Here is a 26,671-nt window from a genome sequence, read left to right on the forward strand (position 1 = left end):
TGTTACAAAGTGTTGACTACACTGGATTATTAGCCATGTGGCTTCTGGTATGAGGTGAAATTAGCACTGAAGTGTATAACCATGAATAGGAGGTAGCTTTACTATAAACAATCAACCCATCCCAATTTCATTACAGAATTGAAGTCATAATTGAAACAGTTACTTTAAACTTCTTGGCCACCTTAATCATGCATTAATTTTAAATTTTAGTATGCACATATTACTTGTTTCTATACAGCTGTTCCATAATTCAAACACCTGTAAAAGTAAGCTGGCCAATAGATTAATGATTGATTGATTGATTGATTATTACTTTAAACTCCTGGACCAGTGCATCTAGTTTCACGAGTTAATCATAAAGGTTTTAGCTTCCCTTGTGCTGTGTGTATTATCATCCTAGTAAGCAAGCATGCCATGCTCCAGTGAATGTCTGGATACATTTGTATGAATTGTGACTGATGTCATTCTCAGAAGCACTGCAAAATGAGAACTTCTCCATGAGCATCTGTGATCCATAAAGAAGCCCATGTTAAAGCAGTGTTTATTTTCCTTTGCAATATCTGAACATTATGCAGCATGAACGATATCTAGTTCTTACTCTAACAAAATATTGTTGCTACATTTGGTCATAAAATATATGCTCCAAATCCGTCCACCTATATCCATGTGAGTTCCGTGTGTACTTGTTTAGTAAATTGTTCTGCCTTTGTGGCAAGTGTCACATGTTGCAATTATACAACTCTGAGTAATGTAATTTAAGAAAGATTAGTTAGCTGTTCCAAATCTGGCATCCTGTGACCATAGTTAGTCAAGCTTACAGCATGTTCTCACAACACACAAGTGCTTGTATGGAAAATTCCATCACCTTGGGGCTTAGGACTGTTAGTTGGTTGGTACCCATGTATGTACAGCATACACATTAAGCCAAGAAGTTTTGTCTGTGTTTTTAAATTATGCAATTCTGAATGATGTACTTCTCAGCCAGTCAGTAGGCTAAAGATTTTGGTGATGATTTTCATGTAGTGGATAAGCAGATGCCATATTCAAATACCACATCAATCATTTTAGTTGCTTACCATAAGTAGGCACCTCAACTGTGTGGCATTATTGTGTTGTAATATTATCCAACTTTGTTTCATAATGTTATCTAATATTCCGATGGTGTTAGTAGTGTTATACCACATATGGCTGATAATAGCAAAAACAATATTTACATAACAAATCTGTGTAGATAAATTACAGAACTTTGATCAAAGCAAAAACTGTGCTATATTTTCCATACAGAATGGCTTATGTGACCACACACAGTGCTCTATACATGACCACAATGCTATATGGAGATAGTTATAGAACTCCGCATGAGCAACATGATGTTTTACATGAAGAAGAAAGCTCTCAAAAGCCAGAGAAGTGATCACTCCAGATGGTGCCCAGAATGAAGATGGCTGTTTCAAGGCTACTTGGTACAAGGACTTCATTCAGCTTCACCTCATGCTATACTTGTCTCCATTACGTTCTATATATATAATTGTTGTGTATAGCACTTGTAGCAATGCTTTATCGTCTCAATGATTCAACAGGTACTATGAGTGAGAAGATTTGTGTGATTAAACAATGGCATACCAATCAAGGCTTATATCTTTATTTTGCTAACAATGGATGCTCCATGTTAAAGATCATTATTTAATATAAATATTTTCACAAGTGGATTATATAAACTGCATGTACAGTTAAATTTGTTATTATTGTTTTGGTAGACATAAGCGGTACATGTTGATGCACTAAAACAGGAAAAGGCTATACATTTCAATGTATTCACTATCAACATGATATATCACACTCTCATAGAAATAAAGTTCAGTTGGATAAAGGGGATAAATCTGTCTCTAATTTAATATAAGTGATAAACTTATATGGTAGTTTTGGTCATGAGAGAGGATATCAGTAATAGAAACAACCTACCTTTAAAGGATAAATCCTAATATTTATTTATTTTTATTTATTTATGATTACTGGGCAGTCAGCACAGCTGGTGTGCCCAGGAAAAAAAAAAGGAATCACAGGATTAGGTACAATTATATACTAACTAATGTGGTGTTGATTGTTTGTAAAGTGTGATATCAAGTTAGTTGTAAACTCATCATAGTTTGTCATCTCTATAATAAATACAGGCAGTTCATTCCATTCTTTGATTGATCTTGAGTAAAATGATTGTTGATAAGATGTTGTTGATGGTGTGGGTAGGATAAAATGCAAGGGATGATAGTGTCTTGTTTGTCTCTCTACAGATTGATAATATGGGGGAATTGATAGGGATATGTCTTGATGGAGGATTTTGTGGAGCAGTTGCAGTCTAGATATCTTTCGTCGTGTCCGTAGGGTAGGCCAGGATAGTTGATATAATATTTGTGTCACGGAGCTAGTTCTGTTGTAATCACTGATGACCCACCTGGCTGCTCTACGCTGGATTTTTTCCAATTTGTCTACATCAACATTATAACAGGGGTCCCAAACAACTGAGGCAAACTCCATTTGGGGTCTTACCATGGTAAGATATGCTTGTGCTTTTACTTCTCTTGAACAATCACTCAGATTACGCTTTATAAAATTTAAAGTATTAGATGCTTTCTTAGCTATGTTTGGTATGTGTGACGACCATGACAATGTCTTTTTCAACATGATCCCCAGGTAGAGATGCTGGTCAGTTTCTTTTAGGAAAGAATTATTAAGTGTATAGTGATGAACTATTGGTGTTAGGGATCTGCTACATCGAATTAGTGCACATTTTGTAACATTTAGTCTAAGCTGCCATATTTTGACCCAGTGTGAGATTTGATCTAGGTCTTGTAATGTTGGAGAATGATGGTGTCTTCTGGAGAGTTAATAACTCTGTACAAAAGACAGTATTAATTTTGGAACTATGTGGATCAGCGTTGAAACCGGGTCGGGTCATCCGGGTCGGGTCATCCGGGTCGGGTCATCCGGGTCCGACCCGGTTTACAAATTATCCGGGTCTGACCAGTATTGGATCACGTGAGAGACGAAATTGTTCGTTTGACGATGTGGAAACTTATAAACGCTATTGAGTAGCTCTTTCATGAGCCACGCCCATTTATCGCGTCACAAACATACGCTCAGCCACGCCCATTTATTAGTAAATGCAGTATGTAGCACGAAACTGAGGGTATCTATGGTGAGGGGTAGCTATTGTCAGTAGGTGATGACCTTTTTTTTTTTGGTCTTCAACCTACAGCTAGGTTGAAGTTGCAATTCCAAAGTCTGGATCCGCTCCTGTTTATTCTACACGAATCGAACGCTCAAAACGTAGTCTCGCTCGCTCGAGACTAGCCGAAACATAGCTCTTATCGCACGCCTCGGCTTTGATTAATCCGGGTCAATCCGGGTCAAATCCGGGTCAGTGGGTCATCCGGGGTCAGCAGTAGTGACCCGGTTTCAACGCTGTCCCAGGTTCAAGTTGAACTCGAGACTGAACTCTGGCTTATATGAGAGAAATTTTTTCTTTTTTTTACTAAACATCGACGACATTTACTAAACATTAGGAACAACAAATTAAACATACAAAGAAAGGAGGGAAAATACAATAAGAGTTACTGCTTAATTAATGGGAGTCTTGACTCTACTTGAATGAGGTCAATTGGTGCTGATCCTAAAGAGTGGCCAAAGGAGCCCTTTGAGGATCTAGAACATCTAATTGCTGACCTGGCTTATATCAAATTATTGTATCTATATGGTGTTAATAACAATAATAATAATAATACTGATGATGATGATGATGGTATCTGTAGCTAATAGCATACGTAGCAACGTAACTGCATGACATTTGTAGCTAGCTACGTAAATGGCTACTTATGATATAAAGCCATATAAAGCTCTTTCTATGCAAACTTGAGACTAGCTTTCTCCTGTACTCAGTCTCTCTCTCTTTACATGTCTGACGAAACCGGAAGTCACGTGAGTAAACATGTCACAGTAGAATCCATTAAAGCCAAAGGAAAGATTGGTCGCGTTTATTAGTAGTGTCCATCTCTCGTCTTGCATGGTTTAGTACATCAAGTTGAGTGCAAAAACAGCTGCCGGTGTTGCATGTATTGGAGCTACAGTAGCTACATTCACTGAGGTTCGTATTAGCTATAAGTTGCTACGTAGCTACCTTGTGTTTAAATATAGCATTATTATTGCTTACTATGCAAAAATTCTTAAAAGTATGGCAGGTTATATACCGGTTACACTGTTTTGCCGGCTATTTTGCCGGCAGTAGAGGGTATAATACTTAGAATGTTACGTGCATTTAAAAAATAAAAACTTGTACAAAAAACCTAAGAAAGCGAAAAAAGTTGTCTAAACGAGGGCTCGAACCCGGGCATCCGTACTCATATGTAATGCTTGTAACGATTATACCACCGGTGCTGCAGCTACTCATCTCCTTTAGTTTCTACCTTATAAACATCCGACTGAAGTGACTTCTATATAATAACAAGAGTGAAGAAGAAACCAAAGCTGAACCCTAGCCTACCCTAACGCTTAGTCTCGCGTGCCAGACGGTTTGTGTGGGGGCGGCAAATAAACCGTTTGGTCACTGTTGCACACTTTCCGTGAACTCACTGGAATGCAATTAGATTACATCACGGCATTGTTTTGCGCCAAGGATGATGCAATAATCGTTCCAATCACCTCTTTGAGCAGACTAAGACAATAATTGTACTGGTAATGTCCTGGTGACGTATTCGAAACATTGCTGAACGTCTTCCTCGACAATTCTGTCGTTTCACAAATCCGTAGCGAACCACGATCGTTCTTATACGAACACTTTTAAGAGCCCTGTACTAGGGAAACAAAGGTCCTAAGCCCATGGCGTTGTTAAACTTTCGAAAAAGTGATCTGTAGCCGAGATTCAGTTCTTTATTACACTAAGAATTTGAATTATTAGTGGTTGTTTCGTCACAGAGTGCGCGAAGCGATCTGATTGGCTCTGCCAACATTCCGGCAGTGGTCCCGGAATGTGTGCAACAGTGACCAGACGGTTTATTTCCGCCCCCACACAAACCGTCTGGCACGCGAGCATAGGCGGCGGAAGGGGGGGGGGGGGGGCTAGGGGCTAGGGCTTAGCCCCCCCTCAGAATGATATCTCACCGAAATGATCTTTCTTTGAGTGGGGCTGAAAACCGTGATAAAGATCGAGATACTCTAATAGAGCAGTCACTCTAATAAAGTAGTCAGTGTGTAGCGAGCTATGAAAGGATTTTTATGTAGTTTATCAGCTAGAAATGGTAGCTGGTGAGGTGGAAAGCTCTTGTCAGGTGGTTGCGACCTTTTTTTTTTTTTTTTTTTTTTTTGGTTTCACCTTACCAAACTGTAGAAATAAGTCTGGGTCAGCCCAGCCCCCCCCCCTCATATCAACTACTTCCTCCGCCGCTGCACGCGAGACTACCTAACGCTAAGGAACTACTTTTCGCGTCCCCTAAAGTTGAATGCTCGAGGCAACCTACTAGACGCGTGCCTAAAGTTGAATGCTCGGGGAAACCTACTAGACGCGTGCCCTAAAGTCGAATGTTCGGGGCATATTGGACGCGTACCAATTGTAGCTCGCCTAGACACAACTGGTCTGATTCTAATAATTATACAGATCACTGCTCGTGGCCAGCGACACCTTGGTGCGGCTCTGCATGGGTACAAGAGACTTCGCTGAAGAATACGTGGCTTCAAAGGTTGAGTCTTGGACTGCTGAGGTGTCTGCCTTGGCTGGAATTGCAAGTAGTCCGCCACATGCTGCATATTGTGCTTTTACCCACGGTATGATGGGCCGCTGGGTCTACCTGATGAGAACCAATTCAAACATTAGTTCTTTACTTCAGCCATTAGAGGATGCTATCAGACTCAAACTTTTTCCTTCTATCACTGGACATGTTACATGCGCCACCGGTGAACGTGAGTTGTTCTCTCTGCCATGTCGTTTAGGTGGGCTCGGTATGGGTGACCCTACAGCTTTCTGTGAATCTCAGTTTGATGCTTCCCTGCGAATTACTGCACCATTGAAAGACTTGATTATTAGTCAGGTAGCACATGCTCATCCCCCAGATACTCGATCCATCAAGGCTCAGGTTCACCAACACCGGCGTGAGGCTTCTAAGAATCGGGCTCTTGAGATCAGAATTTGTCTCTCTTCACAGCTTCAAAGAGCTATTGATCTGAATAGTGAACCTGGAGCCTCTTCTTGGCTTCTGGCTTTACCACAGCAAGACCAGGGTTACCATCTGACAAAGCAGGAGTTCTGGGATTCTCTTCACCTGCATTATGGATGGACTTTACTGAATACTCCTAGCCACTGTGTGTGTGGCTCGCCTTTCACTGCTGATCATGCAATGATCTGTCGACATGGTGGTTTGACCTTTGTTCGCCACAATGACCTGCGTGATACAACTGCTGAATTACTTTATAATGTTTGTACTAATGTTGCAATTGAGCCACCACTTCAATCCCTGAGTGGCGAAGAACTCACCCCTCGATCAGCTAACTGCCAAGATGATGCCAGGGCTGACATTCATGCACGCGGATTTTGGGGGCGGCGGCAAAGTGCCTTTTTCGATGTAAGGGTTTTTCACCCAAACGCACAAAGCTACCACAATGTTTCGATACCATCTGTGTATAGGCGTCATGAGATGCAGAAGAAGAGGGAGTATGGTGACCGTGTCCGTGAGGTGGAGTTTGCATCCTTTACTCCATTGGTGTTTGCCACAACTGGGGGCATGGGGAAGGAAGCCATCACATTTTATCGCCGGCTTGCTGAGCTCCTTTCCAAACGTAGTGCTTTATCGTACAGTAGTACTTTAACGTGGATTCGCTGTACCCTGTCTTTCTCCCTGTTGAGGTCAGCGACGATGTGCATCCGTGGAAGCCGCTCCATCTCGTTTAGATCACCAGAAGCTTCCCCGGAAATGGGCCTAACAAATGGCCCTAGGGACTTTTAGATGTCCCGCTTTTCAATTCTTATCCAGCACGTTTGCCTCTTGTGCTGGGGGTGGTAGGAAAGGGCATTACATCTAGCCCGGGAAAAAAAAACTGGTTTGTTTGATAGTCCAGCAAATGATTGCTTAATATACAAAGTTATTCACAGTTCAACAGACCATCAAACACTCCAACAAGACTTGACAATACTGTCAAAGTGGGCAGATAAATGGCAAATGGCTTTTAACATCAACAAATGTAAGATAATGCAAATTTCTAATCACCATAACAAAAGTTTATTTTCGTATGTAATGAATGGCACCTCACTGGCAGTTTCAGAACAACATTTGTATCTTGGAGTAAAGTTACATCACAGACTTTCATGGAAGCCACATATAGATTACATCTGCAATAAGGCAAACAGAGCTGTTGGTTTTTTGCGACGAAATCTTCAGCATTGTCCTAGCCATCTACGTGAGCTAGCATATAAACAATTTGTCTTGCCTATTTTAGAGTATTGTTCCCCAATATGGGATCCATATCACCAAACCAACATAAATCAAGTAGAGATGGTCCAACATAGAGCTGCTCGTTTTGTCACAGGTCAACCATGGAGACAAAATAATAGAGACAGCATCACTAACATCCTTGAAAACTTGCAATGGCCTACACTACAAGAATGTCGCAAATCAGCTAGACTAGTTTTACTATATAAAGTACTACATGATTTATTAATTATACCGAACTGTTATCTCCCATTTAAATCTACTGTATTACGGACCCGACACTCACACAACTTTAAACTAGTACCTTATCAACCAAGAATTGATGTATATAAATATTCCTTCCTCCCAAGAACTGTACCAAAATGGAATAGATTAGATGATGAAATTATTGAGACTGACTGTGTTGAAGAATTTAAGCAAAAATTAGCCCCTTCTATGTATATAGTTAAGTAACTTATCGTAATTGTATATATTTTTATAGTTTATTATTGTAATTGTACATATGTATATAATTAAGTAACTTGTCGTAATTGTACATACTTATATAGTTAAGTAACTAATTGAAATTGTACACATGTAATTGCACATCAGCATTATACCCCTGGAGGGTCCTGCTGATTAACAATAAATAATAATGATGGACTTGTGCCGGTAAAATAGCCGTTCACGCTAAATCTTTACCCTTTCTTAGAGTTTTTACCTCGTATCTTACCCAATGACCCCATCACCTGTTCAAAGCACAACTAAGCTGGATAATCATTAATTCTATAATCACATAAATTTTACTATTTACAAAGTGCCATTTACAAAGTGGATATAGTAGCTACCGGCACCGGTTACGAACATGAATGGCTATTTTACTTTTTTATTTATTTATTTCTTTTTTTCTTTCTTTTTTCTTTATTTATGTTTTTCTTAATTTTTTTTATTATAATTTTTATTTTTTTTTTATTTTTATTTTTTTATTTTATTTATTTTTATTTATTTTATTTTTTATTTATTTTTATTTTTTTTTGTGTAAAAAAAAATAAAAATAGAAAAAAAAAGAAAAAAAAAAAAGAAAAAAAAAAAGAAGTAAAATAGCCGTTCACGTTCGTAACCGGTGCCAGTAGCTACTATATCCACTTTTTAAATGGCACTTTGTAAATAATAAAATTTATGTGATTATAGAATTAATGATTATCCAGCTTAGTTGTGCTTTGAACAGGTGATGGGGTCATTGGGTAAGATACGAGGTAAAAACTCTAAGAAAGGGTGATTTAGCTGTACTAACTTCCCACAGACACAGTAGGATGGAGCCAGTAGACCCCGTAGCTATAGTATGGTATATCAATCAGTATAGCTAATTATCTAATAGCATATTAAAAGTTGTTGGTGCAGAACTTGAATGTCTCCCACTAGCTAATACGTAATATCATCGGTATTATTGCAAAATTAATTCTTTTTCGAAGTGGATATTTAGCCGGTCACCGGCTAAACATTCAAAAATATATTTAGCTGGTCGTTTTTTTTGTTGTTGTATAAACATTAGGAAGTGTCCTATAACTCGAGTATAAAGCACACTAGTTGTTTGAAGGTAAGTTTTTAGGTGAGTTCGAGGCGAGCTAGGGTTGGAGCGAGCAAAGCCGGCTAGCCCGCCTCGAACTCACTCAAAAACTTACCTTTATACAGACAGTGAAAGTCATCATTATGCCAACAGGCAAACGTCAGGTTAGCATTAGGGTTAGGGTCGGATTCAGCTTTGGTTTCTTCTTCACCAGTATGGGTTAGACTATATTAGTCTATAGTATTTTATATTTGACACAGTGACATTTAAATAGTGACAAAAACAAGAGGAGTAGCCAGCAAACATCAGTGGTATACAGTGGTAGAGCGTGGGTACTCCAAACCTGGATGTGTGGGTTCAAGCCTTGGTCATACCTTTTTGTGTCACAATTTTTTCTCTAAGATTTTTTAAAACCAGGCGCGCGCCCACAGCCGGCCGTGGGCGCGCTCCTGGTTCACTGACATCGTTTTCGTAAAAGTGTATGTACCTATCTACCTATGTTTGTCCGTACGCACCCACGTGAGCAAAATCGTTAAATAATGGTAAGAGCAGCTTTTACGTAAGAATAGCGAAATGAAGTCTGAATTAATACTGTTTTTTTTTTTTGAAATTCAAATATCTCGAACTTGCAAGGCATTTAAAGCGAGTGTTATATAAAGGGAAAAAGCACAAAATACAGCTACAATACAAACTACTCTAACACAATTAATTACAACAGCGGTTTGGGGAAAGGATTAATACTTTTGCACAGGTGAACTTGGATCTAAGGTGGTTTCTTTTCGGCGGACTGAAATACGGGTGTGGCGACTTTCCTCAGACTGCCTTCCTCTTGAGGTTTTCAGGCGTTTAGCAACTGAAAAACAACGGTGCAGGCCTCGTACACTACCAGGAATACCCGCGCTTCGAGCTGAAAGGGGGCGTATCCCTATACGTACGCGAACGAAAATGAAGAGCAGCTATGAGGCTTTGTCGAGAGAATTTGTGAGAAAAAACACGTTAGTCACACTATAAAACAGTTTAGAAGATACTTCTGTGCGTAATATGTTGGTAAAAGCCGAGGTAAAAGCGGTTTGTTTAACAAACGCTTCCTTAGCAGTGCATAGCAACGTAATTGAACGAATTACGAAAATTTCATGAATTACGAAATACGAGAGTCGGCTAATAATAATACGTAGTTGGTTAATTCATAGTAGCATATACTTTGCTAGCTGCATGGTGCCTGGTTTTTAGAAGTAGCACAACATCAACTTGTTTTAAATAGCAATGACCTGCTAAATATCAATGCTAGTCTTCATGCTGCATGTCACATTGTGTATGGATTATTTGTTTGTTTTACTATATTTTTACACTTTGTTTAGGGATGAAAACAATTGGCTAATGGATGGCTGTTTTTCAGCTGTACCCTGCATGCGAGCCTGCACAGTACAGTTAACATACAATATGTTCCTTTTTACAGCTGGGTGGCTGAGTAATATAGCTATCACAACAACCTACATGAAGTGTCTCATTGCAAGTAATATAGCTACAGCCATTTTCTACGTTATTCATGAACATGGCTGTCATTATACAGTATGGTGGTATTGATTAAGCACAATCAAGCCTAAAAATACCTTCAGAGCATTGGCCCAAAATCTTTCCAACAAGTTCCTATGGAGTTTTAAAAATGTCCTACTTTAACTGAATTTATAGTAACTGATTATGACTAACTAACTAACTAACTAACTAGTAACTAACTAATTGATGCCTTCAGACAAGCATACATAACTTTACTCAATAATGCATAAGGTTATGGGCTCGCTGTTCAATGTTGTGTTGTCCTGAGATGTGCCTTTTTGCCAACTGCAGTACGTAGAATGCATGCATCACAGACTCACCCTTGTCTTTCTTTGTGTCCCAGTTTTTTCGCTGACTATGCAAGGTGTCGATTGGCAGTAGCGTGATATGGCTTCCTGTGGCTGTGGTGGTAGCTAATACATTTATGTTGCCACATTTTCGATGTGATAGCAGAGACACCTTTTGTACTGTTCTTCATTTGTATCGTGTAATGGAACATAGCTGAAGATGAAGTGTAATGGCCACTGTGCTTTTCAGTCATTGCTGGAGTTCGCATTCAGACACAAAATTAAGTACCTAATATGACATGCCTGGCATCAATCTTGCATGTGGTATGAGTGGGTTCATTAATTACAACTATATATTATTATGTTATAAAAATGAACATGTAAATGGAAGAAATTTTAAGTTGGATCAGGAATCAAAGTAGGGGCGTACCAAAGGGGGTTTCCAGGGGTTTCAGGAAACCCCTTTGGATTTTACACACTACTTAAAACATTGAAACTTTAGATTTCCAGAATCTGAAATCTATCATGGCACATTTTAAACTTTTATCTTAGTTAAATAATAGTTTCTCACCTGATAGCAGCACTTATAGCATTATTCTGAATTATGATTTTGGTGAAAAGATCGAGATACTCTACTAAAGCAGTCAGGCAATATAAAGTACTCTAATGTAACAGTCACTTAGGTGTAGTGGACCCCTTTTCAAAATTCTTGCGTACGCTTCTGCAAAGAATAAAATATTGTACAGTGAAATAAGGGAATAACAAAAAAGTTGTGAAACAAGAGAGGCTGCCTATTTACCTGCAGATATGTAATGGACATTCAGTTAATCCCCAATTCAACTAAGCCATGGACTGAGTCACAATCTCCAATATAATTGGGTCCCCATACAACATTAGCATATTCAAGGTGAGGTCTTACCAGAGCCTTGCAGAGTATTGGAAGAGTCTTTCTATTTAGAGTGTGAAATGATTAATCCCAATACACGATTGGCTTTGTTTATAGCAGAGGTTGTTTGGCTATGGAACTTTAAGCTAGAATCCACTATTATTCCTAAGTCTTTATGTTCTGATACTACCTGTAGGGGTTGTCCATCCATATAATGTGTATGACATGGGTTAGAGTTACCCAGATGCATAACAAATGTCTTAACAATGTTGAAATTCAGCAACCACTTCATTGACCACTCTTTTAGTAATAAGAGATCTTGTTCCAATTGAAAGTTACTCTGCTGGTTTACAATTGGGCAAAACAACTTAACATCATCAGCAAACAACAACACTTGGGATGATACTACACTGGGAAGATCATTGACATAAATTGAAAACAAAAGAGGGCCAATCACAGATCATTGAGGCACACCACTGAGCACATTACTTGTAGCTGATTTAACACCATTAATCACAACAGCCTGCTTCCTTTGAGAGAGAAAAGATCTAATCCACTGCAGAACTTTGCCCTGTATGCCATAAGCTTCAAGTTTTAAAAGTAATCTTTCATGTGGGACAGAGTCAAAGGCCTTACTGAAGTCCAAATACAGTACATCAACAGGGACGCCTTTCTCAAGAGATTCAGTCCAGTAATGTAGTGCAGTTAAAAGTTCTGTAGCTAACACAGGAGCGTCTTGGCATAAAACCATGCTGTTCATTAACTAGTAGATTATTCCTAAATAGATAGTCAAACATTTTATCTCTGATCACTGATTCCAATACCTTGCAAATCTGTGGAGTCAAACTAATCGGTCTGTAATTAGATGGGAGTTTACGGTTACCTTTCTTAAACACTGGAGCCACGTCTGCTAGTTTCCAATCATTAGGAACTATACCTGTGTCCAAGGATTTCTGAAACAATGCTGCTAAAGGTATTGACAATTCAAGAGCTGCTTCTTTGAAAAAACACATGAGTGGTCAGCTCAGCTGAGCATCAGCCCAGTTACTTAACAGATACATGCACGCTAAATTTTAAAAGTCTGTTATAGTTGCTACAGTTTACTTCCATCATCTAGTTGTGCATCTCCATTATATATAGATATCATGTTATTATGTGCATACATGTACATATATCCAGTAATCCCAGTAGTCTGTTCCTCATTAGAATCTGATGGGTATGATAATGTTAACTCTTTGCTATATACATCAAGATGATCAATGGAGTTATGACTTTCCAATCGGGTTTTAATGGAAGTGTAGCTACAGTACATTTGCAATTGTCACAGTCTTGTGAGAATCAGTTTTTAACTGGGGCAACAACTGATCAAGCAGTCATAGGCGGCGGAAAGGGGGAGGGGGCTAGGGGGTTTAGGCCCCCCTCAGAATGATACCACGCCGAAATTATCCTTCTTGGAGTGGGGCTGAAAGCCGCGATAAGGATCGAGATACTCTAATAGAGCAGTCACAGTATTATATATATATATATATAGAGGAACTCACCTAATATCGGACGGGCTCCAAAATCGGACGTAATTACTCGAGCTACAACAGGAATTTTTGAACAACTCATATGTCTTTAGATAGTTCAAGGCTGTGGGACTTTGGGCACCAAGTATCAGCTTTCTCGGCTTCTTTGTCTGGTGGCAGCAGCCCTGCAAAGTCATTTCCGATTAATACGTATAATCGGAAAAAACAGTCGATTCACGGACACTCACCGTCTACATATCAGACTTGCATTCAATCAACAGTTTTCTACCTTAAAGTAGTAGAGTAACTCATCTACTTTCTAAATATCCCTGGTTTATTGAATCAAATCCTTTTAATCACGAATTACAAATCAAATAAAATGAGACGTCACTGGAGTAATAATCGCACCATAAATTTAAGTATACGGAAACTTGATTAAGTATACGTTGTTTGAGATACGTATACGGGAAATGTTCACCGTATACTTTTACAAACACCGTTTACTTCCGTATACTTAAATTCATAGTGCGATTATTACTCCAGTGACGTCTCATTTTATTTATTATTATTATTATTATTAATGCTTTACAATGCAACATACAATTACAATTGTACATGTGTAGGTGGGTATAGATGAAGAAAAAGTTGCATTGATGGTCTGCCAGCAACCTGTGCTGGCAGCCGGGAGTTAATTAAACTTATGTAGTAAAGTTAATTGTCAGTCCAGAATCATAGCACTTGCTGCATCTACAGCAGTAATGATAGGTGCAGGGATTGTCAGGGGAGAAATTTGTGGTGAAGTGTTGCCATAAATAGTTCTGAATAGTAGCTTTGATGACTGGTAGGGACTGGTTGATGTCCTGCAATTATTATAATAATAATGTCAATGCAAGGTAATTGGTTCCATATCCTGGGAATTCTATTAAAGTAAAAGATTTGATTTGTAATTCGTGATTAAAAGGATTTGATTTAATAAACCAGGGATATTTAGAAAGTAGATGAGTTACTCTACTACTTTAAGGTAGAAAACTGTTGATTGAATGCAAGTCTGATATGTAGACGGTGAGTGTGCGTGAATCGACTGTTTTTTCCGATTATACGTATTAATCGGAAATGACTTTGCAGGGCTGCTGCCACCAGACAAAGAAGTCGAGAAAGCTGATACTTGGTGCCCAAAGTCCCACAGCCTTGAACTATCTAAAGACATATGAGTTGTTCAAAAATTTCTGTTGTAGCTCGAGTAATTACGTCCGATTTTGGAGCCCGTCCGATTTTAGGTGAGTTACTCTATATATTTATGATTGTAAAACTCACAAATTTGAGTATAAAAACAATGTCTTTAGATTATTAATTACTATTTTTCATTGAATTTGTCAGCGTTGATTGAAGAATACCATCATAATCATTTAGGGAAAAATATCATTGATTGGTAGTTGATTCCATACGGTAATTGATCTTGGGTAAAAACTAAATTTGTATGCATCAACAGTAGCAGATGGTCTGATGAATTTATCCTGGTTTCGTCATAAACATCTTGTAGAATGTACAATATAACTGGGGATAGGAAGCTCTACTAGGTGATTGACAATCTTGTAGAACATCAAGAGACGAAGCCTTGTATGGTGGTACACTATGGATTTTAGTTTTAGTGAATTTAGGATATGTGATATACTACTTAATCTGCGGTAATCTGACACAATAAAACGAGCAGCACGCTTCTGAACGGCTTCTAGTTTATTGATGTAGTATTGCGTGTGTGGGGACCAAACTGTCGCAGCATAGTTTAAAGTTGGTAGAACAAATATCTTGTAGGCATCTACCTTAACTCTTTGGTGACAGTGTTTCAGATTTCTTCGTAAAGTGTTATTAGCCTTTTGGCAAACAGTGTCCACATGATGGTTGAATGTAAGCTTGCTAGCTATCAAAATTGATACCCAAGTATTTAGCATTAACAACAGGATTCAGTTTTTTTGCCATGGAGGGTGTATTCCGTAATGTAAGGATTATGTTTTAATGTGATTGTTAATATCATGCATTTCTCTATATTGAATTTCATCCCCCCAGGTCTCTTCCCATATTAGAGCAGTGTGTAGTGTAGTGAGCTATATGTAAGGATTTTTATGTAGTTTATCAGCTAGGTATAAATGCATAGCTGGTGAGGTGGGCAGCTATTGTCAGCTGGTTGTGACATTTTTTTTTGGTCTCACCTCACCAAACCAGAGACAATGTAGTACCTCACTTCCATAAGTCTGGGTCAGCCCTACCCCCCCTCATATCAACTACTTCCTCCGCCCCTGATCAAGCTCTTTACAAGTTTGTTTCATTTTCTGGTAGTAAATGATCACAAGCTAGCTTCAATACTACTTGGTGCATTCTTGGAACCAAAAACCCTCTGAGTGTTATATCCAAATTAGAATCCACCTAAAATTGTATCTTTTAATAGTGCGATACTGATAGTAAAATAAACAGCATACGGCCTTGCTTTGCAAGAGAGGTGGATTAGATATGCAGTTTGCATAGAAATCCTGTGTTATGCGCAGGGCCGCCCAGAGAAATTAAGGGGCCCAGGGCAAAGAGTTAATTAAAGTGGGTCCCTTGACCCAAGTTGTAAGGTGAAGACCAAAAAAAAAAAAAGAAAAAAGGTCACAACCTGCTGGCAATGACAATAACTACCCATCACCAACCATATCTCCTTATCTATAAGCTTGCTACACTGCTCCTCTGAAGAATACTGTGACTGCTCTATTAGAGTATTTAGATCTGACTGCTCTATTAGAGTATATCGATCTTTTAAACAGGTATTCAGGGGGCCCCTTTCAGGCTGGGACCCGGGGCAAAATGCCCCAGTTGCCCCCCTTCCCCCCCCCCTCTGTGGGCGGCCCTGGTTATGCGTGCATATGTTAAAGCATAGCCGCGAGTGCTATATGAAAAATAAAGCGCAAGGCGCGCGGCCGAGATGCTTTATTAGCATTGAGTCCAATTACAAGCGCCGAGTGCTTAATTAATTTTCATATAGCACGAGCAAGGCTATACTATGCTTTATGGAACTTTCTAGTCGTGTAGCTTCACCCATAGATAGTACTTACTCCGATCGCCTTGAAATTTGACACACTGAAAGGCATTCCAAAGGCGGATTCTAGTATCAAATTTGGTGCAAATTCGATGAACGCTTAAGGATTTATGACCAATTATTCGCTTAAAACAAGATCGATTTGTTGTCACGCCTACAGGGTAAACCGCTTCATGGAATGAGTTGAAAATCGTTTTGTGGATAGATCAACCATTGTAGGAGTGCCTTATGGTGGTTTGAAAGCAATCGAAATAAAGATCATGGAGATATGACACGAAACCGAAGGTGTGTAACAATTGCGCGATCGAGATTCGTGAATAAAAATACCAATAATTTTCACGCCTAACAGGCAAACCGCTTAGAGCAGTGAGCTGAAAATAGGTATATAGCTGGAATAGTCACCATAGAAAGTCCTTGAAGTAGTACAGAACAATCGGATTACAAACCACTTTCGAAAGCCAACTCCGTGTAGCAAATGCGAGATTGAGATACTCTAATAGAACAACCACCTTAATAGAGCATCCAGCTAGTTTATGACTTACTCTATTATAGATTTCTATTACATTGCAAGCTATGCTGTAGGGAGCCCAGCAGCAACCAGTTAATATTGTAGACAGTTCAGCTACAAGCAAGTCAACCTGTAGATAGATCAGCCAGAAGAAGTTGCTTTGTAGAGAGTTCAGCTACAAAGAAACCAGCATGTAGAGAGTTCAGCTGCAAACAAATCACCTGTGGAGAGTTCAGCTACAAACAAGTCACCATGTAGAGAGATCATCTAGAAGAAGTTACTTTGTAGAGAGTTCAGCTACAAAGAAACCATCATGTATAGAGTTCAGCTGCAAACAAATCACCCTGTAGAGAATTCAGCTACAAACAAATCACCCTGTAGAGAGTTCAGCTAGAAACAAGTCATCCTGTAGAGAGATCAGCTAGAAGGATCACCCGGTAGAGAGTTCAGCTACGAACAAATCACCCTGCAGATAGTTCAGGTACAAATGAATCACCCTGTAGAGAGATCAGCTAGATACTAGTGACCTGTAGAGAGTTCAGCTACAAAAAAAAATCACCCTTTAGAGAGATAAGCCAGAAAAAGTAACTTTGTAGAGAGATCAGATAGAAACAAATCACACTGTGGAGAGTTCAGCTACAAAGAAACCACACTGTAGAGAGCTCATCTACAAGCAAATCACCCTGTAGAGACTTCAGTTACATTTCAAGTCACCCAGTAGAGAGAACAGCTGCAAACAAGTTATCCGTGGGGAATAATTGATATGTAATAAATATATGTATTGTGTATGTATGTAATAGTTATACCATGGGCAAGAGTGCATATATATCAGGCAAAGCACGAGTGCCCATGGTATAACTAATATGTTCTACTTTAGCATGTAGACTCACCTAATTGGCAAGATCTTTAGTTGCTATATCCTTCTCTTATATAGGGAACCAAGTAAGCTGTGATTTTGGGATTGAATTTTGCCAAACAAACTGTGATTGTGGGATTCAATTTTAATACATCAAACAGTAGTTTGATTTTATTATTGCTAATATAGCAATTTTAAGAGACTAGTGTTAATTACATTTACAAAAGTAAAAAACAAACTACTGTTAATGTATTAAAATTGAATCCCACAATCACAAGTTGTTTGGCAGAATTTAATCCCCACAATCACAGCTTGCTTGATTCCCTATATAAGAGAAGAGGATAAAACATCAAAGAAATCTGATGATTTCTGGATATAGTGTGCACACCTATTAGGTATGCGATGTCTCAAGTTAACTAGATATACACACTGGTGGAAGTGCGTATATCTTGTTAAGGCAGTGTGTAATGAGATATATGCACTGCCTTAACGAGATATACGCACTGGTAGCAGTGGTAGCAGTACGTATAGCTCATTAACATTTTGAGTCAGTGCGATATGTGATATATATGCACTGGCTTTCCTTTGGTGAAAGTGGTACATATATATATATATACACAATTTGTATATTTACTGATAAAATTAGAAATAGTGAAAATCTTCATCTTTTTCTTCTTCTTGTGGTAAAGAAAAAAGATAGGTTCTGTGGCATAGCCAGGAAAAAACTTTTACCGAGGCAAAGTTTATACTCCAATTGCAAATTGAAAGGGTCTGCTTCTGACTCAATTGATTCATAAATACTTTCAAGTATGGTTGATATACAGTATTTGCAGGTTGACTATCTGGTTGGATGTAGCTAAATTCATTTTATGATTGCTTTTTTTTCCTGAGCATATCAGCTGTGCTGTCTACTCAGTAACAATAATAATAAACTGCTTCAGAAGACTCTGAGCGTTTTTCTACATGCCAAAAGTACAGGTGTAATGCTCCAGCATAGTTAATGCTACAGTATACCATGCTTCAATTATTAGACTAGTTTAATTGCATGCAACACAACTTACTCTGGAGATATTTTGAGTGGTCAGGCCATCCATGGACTGCAAAGGAGGTCATAGTCATGCAAACTACTTTTATGTGATGTTTAAGTCAGAGATAATTTTCTTTTTAATGTGATGTTCAACTGCATGTGCTAAGCATGTCAAGCTAGGGAATCTGGCGGAATGCTCCCTCAAGGAAAATTTTGAAAATATATGCTTTGAAATGGCATGTGGAGGCTATTTTGATTGTAACTGCTAATACATGATATGCATGATCAATTAGCTCAATGTAATGCCATGCAGTTGACTTATTGGAACTTTTGAAAAGTAATGTAAGACAGTTAACATAAATGTGAGTGATCAAGTAGTGTAATGAGAACAGTGGCTATATTCTGTATTGAATGCTCTATTAGAGTATATTTATTACGATGAATGCTCTATTAGAGTATCTCGATCTTTACAAATTCAAGTCACACAAAATAGAATCTATGGCTGTAGTACCAAGCAGGGTTGGAACTATGGTGCCTTGCATGGTGCTGGACTACTTTTCAGCTACTGGGGTACAGTAATGCTGTCTAGTAACGTTTGAGTAGATAATCAGGGTGCCAAAATTCAGGCCTGCTCAGCCTGTTGTTGAGCATTTTTACCGAGGCAGCTTACTCGGTTGCCTCAATGGTAGCTACGCCACTAAGGTTTAAAAAGCCCCAAAGCTGGCCATAGGCCGGCTTTGGGGTGTACAAATACAAAAAGAAGTGAAATCTAATCCAAAACAGCCAAGCTGTAAAAAAAAGAGTGCGGCCCCCACAAGCTAGGCTATGGTGAAAAAAGATGTGAAATCCAAGGTGGCAGCCAAGAAATGGCTATGATGGTAGGTTAATGGTAAAAATTTTAATAACGACAATTCAGGTGAATTTTGTGTCAAGACCAAATGGCACTAAATTCACCTGAATTGTCGTTATTAAAATTGTCTAATATACCTGTAAGACCCAAAATACAGGTGTAACTAAATCGCCATGGCCTGTTGTAATAGAACTCAGTACAGTTATGGATAACAATATTGTAAAATTCAAATTGATTTAGATGAACTGATGCATTTGGGGCTACCAACCATGCCAATTAACTTTCTTGTATAAACTCAGACCACGAATGCAACATGAAGTGGTGAAATCCAGCACTTTTGTATAATAAGTAATAAACTATTGCACCTAGCTAACATGGGTCACTAATGCATGTGCTGTGTTATTCTACAGGTTAACACTATCACAACATGAGTAAACTATTTGATAGTGGGGTTAATGTCACACAACTGAGCAATGGTGTTAGGAGTGTAAGCCAGACCAGATTGAATACCATGTCATTGAATGCAATCAACATATCATGCAACGGTGGGAGGAAATTTTCAATGGATTCCACTTGCACTTCAGTGAAGTGTGAGAGCGAGTATGATGAAAATTGCAGTTATGTGATGATACACAGCCCTGGTAAAACTGATAAGAGATTTTCTTTTACATCAAAAATGTTAAATTGCCGTCAGGTGGCAAGCTTCATGTTTGTTCTCTGTACAGTGATATTGTTGTACCAAGCTCCTGTTGTATTATTTTATACTACCATCAGTCCACATATTGAAGATTCAGATATTACTGATTATGTTGACTTCAAAACCTGTTCTGTTAAAGTTAGTGAACTACATATATACTCTTAGCATTATTGTAAGTATATTCTATTGTTCTATTGTTGCCACTGTTATGTACCTTTTTTATAATTATGTATAAAAGTGATAAAGAGCAGTACTGATGAAATCAAACCTATATTAGAGAATATAGAATAAGATTTATTAGGACCAGCATGTTTCCTGTTTTCTGCCTGTTATTATATGAGCTATTATTATTGTTATTATCATTATTGTCATTATCATTATTAATACAGGGAAAAGGCATAAAGCCTGTGAGTCCTGCTCATTATAATGAAGAATAATTAATTATTTAATCTAATTTTTTAAAATCATTAATTTTACAGAGTTTGTGGACACATTCCATTCATTGATAGATCTTATAGTAAAAAAGTTTCTGCAGACAGTCTTCTGTGCATGTGGCTTATATATCTTGTAACTGTGCTCCCTTGTCACACTTGGCAATTGATGGAAAAATCGATCTGGTTGTATATTAACATTTCCATGGAAAATATTGTAAACCATTAACATCTTTAGTGGGACCATGTATCCCACAGGCCTTCAGCACTTGTGCTGTAAGGCCTTCTGTTATACAGGCTCTGCCTTTATCAGATACTTTAATCATAATAAACATATCAGTTCAATAATGGTGGTAGGAAAGTGAAGGGATGTTGGGACACCTTAAACAATCTCCATACTGCAAGTTAGATAGTTCTGCAATGCACTTAGTAGCTCGTCTTTGCACAGATTCTAACATCTGACAATCACCAACATAGCTCGGCCCTCAAACAACATTAGCGTATTCTAAATGTGGTCTTACCAAAGATTTGAAAGCAAAGGAAGAGTTGTACTATTCAATGAATTGAAGGATTTCTTAGTAAGTCCTAAAATTCTATTAGTCTTGTCTGCAACTGCAGTTGCTTGGTTGTGAAACTTGAGGTGGGAGGAATCTATATTAAGTATATATATATAAATCTTTGTGTTCGGACACAACTTGCAATGGATGCTCACTCATATAGTATGTATACTTTGGATTAGTGTTTCCCAAATGCATGGTGAATGATTTTACTATGTATATGTTGAACTTTAGAAGCCATTTTCTTGACCATTTTCTAAGGTTAACAAGACATGTTGGAGTTGCTGTGCACTTTCATGGTTGACAATAGGACAGCAAAGCTTGACATTACCAGCAAACAATAATGTAGGAGACTTAATCATGTTAGGAAGATCATTAATACCACACTAAGAACATTGCTCATGTCTGATTTCTTACCACTACTTGTTACAGCCTGAGTTCGTCCTGTTAGAAAAGCAGTGATCCATTCAAGTATTTTACCATATCCCTTCAATTTGAGAAGTAATCTTTCCATTGAATTTGTTATCTAGATTGCTAAAAAGTAAATGCAACTTAGACTGTTCTATTAGAAGTTTTAAGCATCCTTTGCATTATAAAACAGACTACCAATTCATTGATTTTCATGTACGTTCCTATCTAATTATAAGTATTATTGTGTAATACTATAGATTGATCCCACAGAGGAGCAAACTATTGAAATACTACTGGAAGAATGTAACAATACATTGGCAGGCTTTGGTGATGATCTAGATTGTGATGAATCAGCAATTACAGGACTATCATTAGTTTTTGCTGTTGGATGGTATATGGAGAACACGGAGTGTTATCATGACTCACTGTCATTTTTCTGCAATGCAACACTTCTATTGTGTAATGGTAATAGTTCTTCAGTAGACCTGACTGAAGAGTGTGAAGAAGTTCGAGATAACAAGTGTGCTTCTGAGTGGAGAATAGTGGAGAGTTTTTTCAATACAACTGTTCCAGATTGTATGAGTTACAATGAGCATGGAAATATGACATTTTTAAAAGCTCCTTCCCTTCCTTGTCCAAGTGAATTTGATCATTTTTGTGGCTCAACATGTTTACCAGTGTGTGATGGACACTACTTGCTCACAGAAAACATCCTAGATCTTGCCTTTTATGTTTTAGCTATTATCACTGCAACCATTAGTTTAATTGGAGGAGTGATTGCCCTGATAGCTTGTTTTTGTAATCAAGGAAGAGTGTGAGTTATATTAAATGGCACACCTATTAAATTTAAATCTATTAGCTATATACATAATTTGTGCATGACAGATCATGGGTAGTCATACTAATAATGTACATCATGGCAATATGTAGCATTTGTTTAAAATGAGGAGTATGTTGAGTCATCTCATTATTATATTGAGATCATGCAAAATCTATGACCACAACATTAAGGTGGACTTATCATGTTTAGCTCAGAAACTAGCCAGTTTAGCTCAGAAACTAGCCAGTTTAGCTCAGAAACTAGCCAGTTTAGCTATACATGTATGGATGGGAACATACAGTGGTGGATCTAGGTGGGTTTCTGAGGTTTTGACGGAAGCCCTCATTTAACATCAGTGGCAGTCTAACTTGCATACTTTATTAGTGCTGCATTGACATGCATCATTGCAAAAATACTGTTATACCTCTGTGTTTCAGTAGCATGCATGCAAGTGCATTGAACTAGCATCCATTGTAGCTATTAAACCTTCAACAGCACTCTACTTTCCACCTGCCAATGTACAAAAACGATTGAGATACTATATTAGAGCAATCACAGCTATGGCTTTATCATTTTTCCCCAACAGTTAGTTTATTCTTGGATGCCTTTTTTTGTGACTAGATACTATTTAAAAAAATCAGAAACCCTATTTTCAAAATTCTAGATCCACTACTGACATATACTTAATTATATAACTAAGTTAGCTTGTGATTTTTATCACTTTTGTATTGTGAGGTGAAGTCTGGGATAGGCTGGCTATATGAGCATTTATATAGTGGATCCTCAAATAAATACTAAAATACTAAATAAGGTATGGCTTGCTGTAACTAGCACATTGAAATAATTCCCAGAAAAACTTTTTTATGAAGTAAATAAATTGTGCTAATAAAATAATTTTTTCATGTCTACTTCTTGTTTTTTTCAGATTGAAATTTCCTCAGATATACATTGTATACAACATTGTAGTTGGAACAATTATTGGTAAGTGTGTTTAAGGATTTGGGGAGAGTGCTTAAAAGTTTAAAATGTAATCTTCCATGTTCCATATGATAGATAGTGTTATAGCAGTAGTTATTTGATGTTTCTTCAGTGTATGATTTGCTGCTGAAATGTAATCAAAAGCTTTTAACACTGGTAGGATACAAACTCAAATTAAAAACAATTTTGGAGGCACCTATATTGTATGAGGTGCATGGGAGGAGTTGTAAGCAGGTTTCTTTCCAATTGGGGAAATAACGTGATGCTGTTGTCACTAGCTCAATAAGTATTCTCCAAATGTAGCTAACTGAAGCAATGTTCAAGGTGACGTACTTCATCCTAAAGTGTCACAAAATTAGGTTTATATGGAGATCTTGGAACTCCTTGAACCTCAATAGGTTGTGTAATGTGATTGTTAGTATAGTCATGAAGAATAATAATAGTACCAGTATATATGTATACTTGTTATTGCAGTGGTCATAGAAAATATACCTGTTGTGGTCGGAAAGTCATTAGTTTGCTCAGACAGAAACTACTGGATAGCAGCAATTGAACCAACAAACTTCTGTCAAGCTCAAGGTTGGTTCAATATTATAGTATTACAAACAGATTTAACTTCTGCCTTTACTTAAATATATATTCTGCTTCAAGCCATGCAACATATGTACGCATTATATATTAAGTCACAATTGTTTGTGTTATACTAGGAGCCCATGAGCATTGCAAGGCACAAAAGAGCATGAAACATATGCATAATCGGTATTATAAAACCAAACCGAACTAGTGGCCGATCTTATAAGGTTGGCAACCTTATAAGGTCGGCCACTAATTCATTTTATTTGCTAGTCATATCATGACTCTTCTACAACAAAATTAGCCAACAGTTCAGGAATTTCAGGCTAATTGATTGTGTATATACACAAACTGAAAAAAGGATAAGAAACATACATTTATATATTTATGAATGTGTGCTTTGTTATGCAGGTTTTGTAATGCAGTTTAGCTATGGATTATTTTTTGGATTTTGGTGCTTTCACCTGCTACATCTTTATCTATGCTTGGCCTTCCCATTCAAAACTAAACGACTGCTGGACTCATCATCACACAGGAGAATGTTTCACATCATTGAAGTGACCATAGTACTGCTAGTCAGTGTAATTCCTCCAATAATTACTCTCACTTTGTCACAGTATGAAAGTAATGGATACTACTGCTATCCTCAATCTCCTATTGTTTTGTTTTATGGTGAAATTTTACCATCAATGTTTAAACTTTGCATTGGATTTGTATTGCTGTTTCTCTCATTAAGGGTTCTCCGAAAAGTGAGTTGTATTTATATTGCCTACTTTCTGTAAACTTTATTGTTTTTGACCATAATTATATGTAGCCTGTAACACGTTTCCATATTCAGACTAGGAACTGTAAATTATACATAAGGTATAAGGGCTTCTTGTATAGAGGAATTAAGAGTTGTATTTGTCCTTGTCTGTCTCCTGTTATTTATCAATAGAGTAATAGAATTACAGTAGATGCTTCATGCTTGCATTACTTGTTCAACTTACTGTTCGGTAGTACAATTTATTTAAGTCAGACTCAGTACAGCCATATTTAAAGATTCATAATAATTATTAAAGTAGATCTAGAGGTACGGGTATAAGAACTAAGTCCAAGTGGAACTTGTATATTCTGCAGCTGCTTTTGCTAATAATTATATCATCCAGTACATATCTTTGTAATATTTTTATATACGTCTTTACTTTTGGTAACTTATAATATAGTACATTGTTGGTCGGATTAATCATAGATAAACAGCAGACATAATAAAATATACTTTTCACACGTATAATAAGAGAACATTAAGTGATAAATTTACACATCTTATCCAGAGGTGCCCTATCCTTTTTCGTATATATTATGTGGTCAATATATAGCAATCTGCAGCTGGTGGCAGAAATTGTAATATCTATTTATACCTGGGACAAAAATAAATACAGTGGCGTATCTAAACTCTCTCTAGTTTGATAGGGCCAAAAAAAAACGAAAAAAAAACAAACAAAAAACAAAACAAAAGTAACTGCCTGCTCACAATGGCAGCCCTCCAAAACTATATATGCTCATTAATGCATAGCTTTACTACACTGATGCTCTGAATAGAGTGACTACTTTATTAGAGTGATTGACTACTCTATTAGAGTATATCTCAATCTCACATGCCAAAATTCTTTGGTAGGGCACCAGAATTTTTTGGTAGGGCACAGGCCCACTTAGGCCCACCCCTAAATATGCCAGTGGACAAATGTATCACTTTGACTTGTTATAGTATGATGTGTTATTGATAAAGAAATGTTGTTTCTTATTAGGAAAATCATCGGAAGTCAAACAACATCGGTGGTATCGCTATATCATCTTGTATGGGATATTCAATTCCAGAAGTTAAACTAATTCTAATTTTTTGCTACTATTTCATAAACTACCTGGTGTATCTCACTGCTTTGGTCACGTACTTGTATGTTTTGTATGATTATGGTGTGAACATATTTCAGTACAAGTTTTGTTCAGCTGGAGGCTACAAAGAAGAATGTGAAATTTACAAAGAAAGAGCAGAAGAGTCATTTATACCATCAACCATTTTGAGTATTTTATCAGCTTTATTATTCTCAATGATTAGCTTCAGTCACATGACATATGTAGTACAATTTCTAGAGCTGAAAAAAGCCATAAAAGACAAACTGAAATCTTGGCATTGTATTTAATAACAAATTAACAATAGTATCAGCTACTACATATATATAACAAGTATTAAAGACTGTATATTTTTCCATATGTATTTTATATTTGAGTAGTTACGTATATAACTTTTAGTTAACTTACAATAGTTGTTAAGGTGTTTTACAGTTTGATCTACATGTTGTAGATGGAGTCAGGTCACTCGTAGAAGAAGCAACTGGCCCAGATGGTGTAGCTATAGCTACTTATCTGATCAGAGTGTAAAATTTTGTGCTACAGATAAACACCAGCCTATTTTTAGCTATTATGCTGTTAATTTTATTCATATGGGGTGGAGGAATTATAAAAACTTGGGCACCTCAAAATTACTCTGAGCTGAACCTGACACCACTATACACACAGTGCCTGTTCATGCTACACTCAACATTCTCCTTTTAGGAGTATATGGAAGCATGCCCCCTCTGCCCAAGAACATTTTGTGCTGTGAGA

General features: G+C 37.5%; 1 protein-coding gene across 2 annotated transcripts; it reads left to right on the forward strand.

The window, feature by feature from the left end:
- Positions 1-2,101: 2,101 nt before the first annotated feature.
- Positions 2,102-26,328, forward strand: LOC136260964 (uncharacterized). Of its 2 annotated transcripts, none has more exons than XM_066054889.1 (7): positions 2,102-2,548; positions 19,972-20,396; positions 21,915-22,471; positions 23,403-23,458; positions 23,930-24,034; positions 24,440-24,777; positions 25,816-26,328. In XM_066054889.1, the coding sequence occupies exons 2-7, from the start codon at positions 19,989-19,991 to the stop codon at positions 26,206-26,208; spliced, it is 1,857 nt and encodes a 618-aa protein (XP_065910961.1). In that variant the 5' UTR covers positions 2,102-2,548; positions 19,972-19,988; the 3' UTR covers positions 26,209-26,328. The 2 variants fall into 2 exon arrangements, with proteins under 2 accessions (XP_065910961.1, XP_065910960.1); XM_066054888.1 differs by lacking the exon at positions 2,102-2,548 and adding an exon at positions 4,006-4,138.
- The last annotated feature ends 343 nt before the right edge of the window (positions 26,329-26,671 follow it).

This window comes from Dysidea avara, chromosome 7, assembly GCF_963678975.1.
Source record: "Dysidea avara chromosome 7, odDysAvar1.4, whole genome shotgun sequence".
In the NCBI taxonomy this organism is placed as follows: domain Eukaryota; kingdom Metazoa; phylum Porifera; class Demospongiae; order Dictyoceratida; family Dysideidae; genus Dysidea; species Dysidea avara.

Bases quoted from the DNA above. Each gene is read 5' to 3' on its own strand.
- LOC136260964 (XM_066054889.1), top strand. From the start codon at position 19,989: ATGAGTAAACTATTTGATAGTGGGGTTAATGTCACACAACTGAGCAAT. The intron at 20,397-21,914 runs GTTAGTGAACTA...GTAATACTATAG, and splicing joins TCAAAACCTGTTCTGTTAAA to ATTGATCCCACAGAGGAGCA. The intron at 23,459-23,929 runs GTAAGTGTGTTT...TTGTTATTGCAG, and splicing joins TGTAGTTGGAACAATTATTG to TGGTCATAGAAAATATACCT.